We start from the raw sequence: 8,388 nt of genomic DNA on the forward strand, positions 1-8,388 counted from the left end.
CACATTAACAGTTTCAACTAGGGCTGTCACTTCTGATTTGAATAAAAAAAAATTGTGTATCTTGTTCCAATACATACCATAACAGAAAAACTATATTACACTCGTTAATTCCAAAATATTTCTGGTAAAAAAAAATCACTCACTTATCTAGTTTACAGTATAATAACTTCACTTTATAATACAATTTATATAAAATAAATGAAAACGTCTAATATCATAATGTCCGCCATCTTTAAAATTTAACATTCCATTGTTTCTATGGTTTGTTATATTATTTTGTGTTTTACGTTTTTTTATTCAAAGTTGACATCCCTAATTACGTACAAACTTAACAGCCTAACACGCATACTGACGGACCAGAATAAATTGAACTGCGAGCCTTAGAAAAATCAATGTGATTTATTCAGAGCTGGGCATTAACTCGTTAATCCGTTAATCGTTAATTAACGAAGTTAACATTTTGCTTAACGGATTAACTTTTAAGTTAACTTCAAAAAGTGTTAACGCTTTTGTTAACTTCCGTTAAAATCAACTTCCGTTAATAAAAGTCCGTTAATCGTTAAATTAGAAACTTTGAGACGTGCTGTCATTTTGTTTAAATTACGTGCCACGCCACGCTCGTAAGTTCAGCTATGTTGGGCGACTGTCTGTAATAAGACAAAACCTTTAATGAATATAAGGTTTTAATAAGCTAAAATTAACAGTTATATCTTTTGGTTACATTACATACATTGACAAAGACACTAACAAAAACTGATTGCAGGATTTTCTTTTGAACCCGCATAGTCTTGCAAAACTGTCATTTATAAAACTGATGGAGCTACCGGTGTCGAGAAGTGCTTCTGCTCTTATTCCTCGAATATAAGCGGGTACAGTAGCTTTACGTAATGAAGAAGGTGATGCTGCAGTGATACAAGCGGAAAGATCTTCAGTCCCTTCTACCATAGAATTTATATGTTTAGAAGAGCTTCTGCAAACAGTGGCAAAGTGCCCCTTCTTGTTGCAGAGCTGACAAGTCTTTTCAAATGCAGGGCAGTTCTTACGAGGATGTATTTGTCCCCCACAAAAGAAACATTTTCGACGTCGAGGATTATTAACAGAAGAGCAGGTCTCGTCGTGCTTAGTTTGTGGTTTTGGACAGACTAATGTTGGTTCTTTTGGGGAAACAACATTTAAAGACAGAGTATTGAAGCTTTGGGAGTTGATCTCTGCAGTTTCTAGAGAGAGTGCTTGGTTGTAAGCTTGATCAAGTGTTAGAGTTAAGTTTTCTAAAAGCCTTTGTCTAATTTTATGCGATGATATGCCGGATATGAAAGCATCACGCACGCTATCGTTTTTGTTTGTTTCTGCATCAACAGTCGCAAAGTCACAATCTTTTGAAAGTAGTTTCAAAGCTTGTAAATATGTATCAATACTTTCTTCTGGTCGTTGTTTCCTTGTTGCTAACATGTGTCTAGCAAAAATCAGATTTTTTGGTTTTACATACAGTTTTTGCAGAATAGTGATCGCTTCTTCGTAGTTCGTAGCTTCGCTTATATATGTATAGATATTTGGTGATATATGATTTACTAAAAGCTGAAACTTTATGCAGTCCCATTTTTCTGGCGGAGGAACCGACTGTGCATCTGTTTCTGGAGCGGTCGGTTTCTGCACGGAAATGAAGCTTTCGAAAGTCTTACGCCAGTGTATCCAAGCTCTCGTACCAGAGCTATCTGACGGGTCGATATCAAACCTTTCAGGGCGAAGATATTTGTCCATGTTGCTTTATTTTAGCTTATTAAATTGAAATAAGACAAAACCTTTAATGAATATAAGGTTTTAATAAGCTAAAATTAACAGTTATATCTTTTGGTTACATTACACTGTCGGCGACTCGAATGGTGAACGAACGAGTTGATAATTGATATAATATGTGAAGTTCGCGTGCTAGTGTGAATCAGAGCGTCCGGGAAAGACGTGACCAACAGGACAAAATCAAAAGAAGGTTCGAAGTAGTATATTTCATTACGAGTATATAAAAGCATGAGTATGTAATAGCCCACATTCCGAACGCTCTTCGTCCCTGCAATACGCCACTTTTTGAGCAACTGTATTAAAACACTTTTTTACTCGTGCTTTTTCTTTAGCTTTTCTAAACTTGTCTTTCCCAACTGTCAAAATAGTGTCTGGTAAAAAGAATAACCAATTTTCATTTCATATCAATAAAAATAATCTACTGAAGACTTGGTTGTTTGGGCATAGTTCCCTTTGCCTACCCAGAATGGGTGAAGAAAACAAAAAAAATCTCTGTTTGTATTCGTTTACGGTTGGCGCCATTTTCCAAACATTTTAGTTAGTTGAGTTTATTGTGTTTTTATTATTCTATTAAATTGCTTCATTTTTTCGCAACTGTATCAAAAATAGTTGTTTAATACACGTGCGAAACTGTCATTACAACTTGTTCCAACTGTCAACCCTCACCTTCGGCTGCGCCTCGGCTTGGGTACATTTGTCGGAACTCTTTGCAATGACAGGCTTTCCGCACTCGTAATGAAATATACTATAATGCATTCATACTTGTCTCTAATACTAATGTGTTATAGAATGTATAGTCAAATTACTATTTTAAACAAATCTCGCCACAATAAGTGTGAAATTAGTATGTATAATTTTGGTATGGTTAACTGTTAACGATTAACTTTAACTTGCGTTAAATTTTCGAGAATTTAACGCTTTAACGATTAACGAAGTTAATTTTTTAATTAACGAATTAACGATTAACGAAGTTAACTTTTCGATTAACTGTGCCCACCTGTGGATTTATTGTTTATAATATTTAGAAATAAAAATCGTCTTTTGTTTATTTTTAAAAAAGTATTTTAGCAGGTTTTTCATTTGTATTTAGCGCCTAAATTAAGTGACAAAAGTTTTTCGTACATGGCCATAAAGATATTGAATTTTTATTTATATACATAAAAGAAAGTCGTGTTAGTTACACTATTTATAAGTCAAGAACGGTCGAACTGATTTAGCTGAAAATTGATGGGGAGGTAGCTTAGAACTAGGAGACGGACATAGGAACTTTTTTATGTTGTGTGCATTTTTTTTATTTCGCGCGGACGGAGTCGCGGGTAAAAGCTAGTATGAGATAAAGCAAGCGACATGTAAGAGTTGTTAATCTTACTACTTACTAATATTATAAATGTGAATGTTTAGATGGATGTTTGTTAGAAGGTATCTCCGAATCTTGATGAAATTCGGCACAGATGTAGAACATGGTCAGGAAGAGCACATAGGCTACTAATATTTATTGTAGTACAGCGCAGAGTAATATTATAAATGCGAATGTTTAGATGGAATGTGCGGATAGATGGATGTTTATTTGAAGGTATCTCCAGAAAGGTTCAACGGATCTTGATGAAATTTGACATAGACGTAAAACAGTCTTGACGAACTACTGATTAAGTATATTTTTTAATTCTGTGTGGACGGAGTCGAAGGTGTCAGCTGAGAATGAAATGTTTTGCCAAAAACATTTTGTAACAAGCGGTCGCCACTTCATCAGCGCAAGATTAAAAAAATAACCTATAATATGCCCGCATTCATCAGCTACCTTCCAGTCAAAGTCCTGACGAAATCGGTCCAGCCGTTCCAAAGATTACCCGAAACAAATTACGGACAGACAGGCAGAAAATTTTTTTTAAATTGGTTTTTCTTTATAGGCAAAGCAAATACATCACGTATTCCAAATATGATTTTTTTTACATTACGTACAGACACTCCAATTACATATATAGTATATACTAACGACTTTTATTCTTTTTTAGATTCTTCATCATGAACCTGCCCTTATCCCTATGGAGGGTAGACACAGTATATACTCCTCCATACATCTCTATCGGCCGTCATATCTGAATTTACTCCCTTCTTACGCATATACTCTTTCACACAATCCATCCATACTTTGGTCTTCCTCTACCTTTATCAATCCACATTCAATCTCGTTACTTTTTTACATACTAACGACATTTAGTGTTAATTTTGTTTTGTCTAAGGTGAAAATATTTCTTATTTATATATATGTGTAATTATATAAACGCAGGTGAAATAACAACTTTCTTTACTGTGGGTCACCATTACTTGCTACGTCAGCGGGGGTTGGTGGTGTTCCCCTAATTTTATATTAATATACAGCATGTTTTTTTATAACAAACCATTTTTTTTAAATATATAATTGACGACAGTTGATTTCTTTAAAACAGTTAAAAAGTAATAACATTAGCTAAAGAAATATCTCAGGATAAATAGGCACTGTAGCTGTCATGTCATGTTGTTTGAGCTTTTACTCTTTACCTTTTTATAGGTGATATTCCGCGCGATCGAAATATCGACGCTGGAAAGCGTAAACGCTGTAACCCCAAAAGTATGAACTTTACAGGAGAGCCAAAAAATGATAACTCGTGAGCTGATACGTCTACAAGCATGCGGTATTTAGCAATGTTGTGTAGTTTGTGCTAACCTATAATAAAATCATTATCGTTTGATAATGATTGAAATTATTAACGTGTGAAAAACATATTCGCGATTTCAAGGGTTACAGCGTTTATGCTTTACAGCGTCGATATGTAATTTCGTTCATTGTATATGCCACAAAATGGATCAAGTTTCTAGTCAGTATTTCCGTTAATGTAGTAGGAACTTTCTAGGGTAGGTTTCAACTTACGCATACCTGTTTGGTAGTTTGAATAGTCTGAGAAACTACTGAACCAATTTGAAAAAAATCTTTCATTGTTTTGAATCTACTATCTGCAGGACATAATGTATATTTATTCTTAGATTTATTTCTTAATTCTGCGCGAACGAAGTCGCCGACAACTGCTAGTTGTAAAATAAAGTAGCACCCTGTATTCGAAGACGTAACCTTGCTTGAAGAAACACCAAGTAACTTAGTCCCGCGGTTAACTTCGCAAGTGTAGCACGCAGCCCAGCTGAACTGTAATTACCCTCACAACTAACCAGTGTTAACTAATAAAAAAAATATTAAACAAAAAAAAAATAAAAAAAATTCATCCAATGCAATAAAACGAAAATATAAAAACCTCCTTAAACGCGACTGATACGCTTTCGCACTAGCTTTGTCTATGGCACTTTTTTATTTAAGGGTCATTTCCAACACGATTTATTTTATTGTTTTAATTATGTTTTTCTACACAAAAAAAACTGAATATAGAAATATATAGTAACGTTTGTAGCGTAAATATTTCTCCGTATTTATTTATCTGTGGTTTGGTTGGTCATTTAAATTTATCAAAACAGGATGTTGGATAATATTTTACGTGTATAAAATTACTATTTTTTTCTCTTACAGTATATTTTGTGATTTAGTTGAATATCTAATTTAGTGTCTGTTAGTTTTATATTAAATTTAACGAATTAAGTACTCAAATAAAAGTATGTATCATAAAGTTATTGCTACATACTGTTTATTCTGAACAGAAAATTAAATTTGATACGTCTTTTACGATCAAAACTTATTTTCAATTGTTAGTTTTTAAGCCTATAATTTCGTATATAATTTTTAATAGAATATAGTACGATTTAAAACTCGTTTATTTGAACGCAGACATAAATATTTTAACTTTTTTTTTAATTTATGTGTACATATAGAAAAAGGAAATTAAAAGGTAAGAAATTTATTGTTAATTTTAAATTGTATTTTTTTTAATATGATATCAGATAGGTACTGGCCGTCAGGATATGTTTGAATTTCTTTCGCGTCTTCTTTTATAAATTATATAAAAAACAAAGAAAAATCTTAACCATCGTACATTATTTCAACATAAATATTAACCTATGTTTTATTCCGGACTATATATATACTACTAGCTTTTACCCGCGACTCCGTCCGCGCGGAATAAAAAATTGAAAACGGGGTAAAAAATTATCCTATGTCCGTTTCCTGGTTCTAAGCTATCTGCCCACCAATTTTTTAGTCAAATCGATTCAGCCGTTCTTGAGTTATAAATAGTGTAACTAACATAACTTTCTTTTATATATATAGATCTGTGTTCCAAATTTCATTTAGATTCGTTGAGCCGTTCTAACAAATATCCATGTAAAATTTCATATTTGCAACATAACACAGTTAAATTAATTGACATATATTGTCATGTCTTTTATTAATATACTGTTCGTAAGAAACGGGATTCTTACGAACAGTATATTAACAGTTCACGGGTTAACTGACTTGTCAACTCGTGAACATGGCGCATGCAACTGTGTCGAAATATCGGGAGCTCAAACAGCCTAATCGTGGTAAGAATACCGTTTCTTACAAACAGTATATTAGTAAAAACCACGAAAGTCTGAAGTTTTATGTCTTTTATTCTTTTTGACAAAACAAAAACCACAAAGCCACAGTACGGTTAATTAACTAGAGTAAAAAACAATTTTAGTAACAAAACGATAACCGAACTTAATATCAGAAGGTATAGATTCATAAAAATATTTATCTCATGACGTTAATAGTGGTAGACGCCAACAACATCTGTTACACGAATTGGTTGGCTCGACCAGTGAAATACCACGACTTCACAGAAGAGAGGCGTCAAGTAAAAGTAATTCCGCCATTTGTCTGAGTGTACATGGAAGGCTTAATTTTAGTCTTCCTTCCCACTCATTTCTTATAAGGTAAAGATGGGAAGGGAAATTTGATTTAACGGAAGATGGGACGCATAAGGCGGGGAAATATTATCTTTTTATGCGTCCCCTCCTCCGTCGATTAAAGGTAGGGACATGCATTGTGTACGGGCAGCGGTCGTTGCGCTATTTCAGACCTAATAATATAAAAAAATAAAGTAAAATATTTATGTTTGCGATAAAAAAAAGTCTGCGACGCGGGTCTTGAATTAGATTAATTAATAATCTGAAAAAAGTAAAATAAACTAAAAAGAAATCATAAATTAAAGATGGAATTTGTTCTTTTTATTTTATGTTTTTTTTTTATTATATTTTTGTGTTTTAAAAGCACGGCGTTTATTATCTGCACATGTTATAATTTTGCTTTTTATGTCAGATTTTGCAAAATAAAAAAAAACTAGAAAGTTGTAAATTTGAAAATACTGAGATGAAAGATCTTTTATTACGGACGGACAGTTGAACCTCGACAAGTGGGAGTCCAAGGGAACGCGGTGTTTTTCTCGCTTACGGAGGTTCGTCGGGACCGGACAAATTACTTGCTTTTAGTGGTTTCTCACTTATCCAGGTTCGACTGTAATTTATTTAATTTTATGCTTAACCACAATATAAATAAAAAAATTCACATTTTTGTAATAACGTTAAAAAACTACAAATTCTCGCCATAACTTTCTTTTATAAAAATAATCAGATTATTTCTAATTATTTTATAATCTTGCAAAGTCTAGACTTTTTCAAAGCTTTAGTGTCAAATGTTTTTCGCTTTTAGTGACATTTATAAAGTGTAAAAGTCGTTGCAAATTCAACTAGAGGAATCGTACCTTAAATATGCCTTTGTTCGGGATGTGGTGTAAAATAACGGTTATTTTAACAATAACGTGTTTGATTTTCGAATGCAATGGTTTGAGTACATTTGGTGTTTCGAATACAAAACCGCCAGCGCCCGCGACACCCAGACCACCACCCGGTAAAGATTTTTTTTTAGTCTATAATGGGACTTTGGCACTATATTTCTTGTTACACTTTAAATCACAATGTAAATAACAGAACACAACATTTTTAAAAAGTTAAAATACACCTTTAAATTGATCGCACAATATGTTTTTTGAATTAAATCTGTCCCATTTGATAGAAAGAAATCTTTACCAATATTTAAACTTAATAAAAACAAATGACACAAATTAACGTAAATAATATTAGCAAAAAAATCAAAGACTAATTGATTGACAGATAAACTTTTTAAAAATACAAAATGAGGCAAATGTTAAAAATTATTCTGCCACTAGTTTTATTGATTGTTGACTATAGTGATGCGTCGTTTAGACCAGTTCTTGGTATGATAAGACCAGAATCGACGGTTTATACTCCAACAAGAATTAGACCTTCGGGTAAGATTTTTTTCCGTAAATGGGGCATTTCACAATTTTATACTTATTCAAAAATTTGTTTACCAATTGGCTTGTAAATATTGCGATGTATTTCTAAATTATCTTGTTATAATTTTAATATGTAAATACAAACTGTGATGAATTTATGCATGATTTTTAAAACGTCATTGCAATTTTAAGATCTTACAGATAGCTAACGAATTTTCTGGGATTTTTGTAAAAACTTGTGAGTACCTTCTTCATGTAATTCTATGAAAACATAACCTCTTTAAAAATCTTTTACGACAAATATATTATAAATGAATAATAAACATCTATAAATAAA

At 32.6% G+C, this 8,388-nt stretch overlaps 1 protein-coding gene across 1 annotated transcript; it reads right to left on the reverse strand.

Moving 5' to 3' along the window:
- Positions 1-717: 717 nt before the first annotated feature.
- LOC123722708 lies at positions 718-1,856 on the reverse strand. Its single transcript, XM_045685193.1, has one exon. The coding sequence runs from the start codon at positions 1,756-1,758 to the stop codon at positions 718-720; it is 1,041 nt and encodes a 346-aa protein (XP_045541149.1). The 5' UTR covers positions 1,759-1,856.
- Positions 1,857-8,388: the final 6,532 nt, after the last annotated feature.

The sequence above is a fragment of the Papilio machaon genome, chromosome 29, assembly GCF_912999745.1.
Source record: "Papilio machaon chromosome 29, ilPapMach1.1, whole genome shotgun sequence".
In the NCBI taxonomy this organism is placed as follows: domain Eukaryota; kingdom Metazoa; phylum Arthropoda; class Insecta; order Lepidoptera; family Papilionidae; genus Papilio; species Papilio machaon.

Coding starts and splice junctions, on each gene's coding strand:
- LOC123722708 (XM_045685193.1), bottom strand. CDS start 1,758: ATGGACAAATATCTTCGCCCTGAAAGGTTTGATATCGACCCGTCAGAT.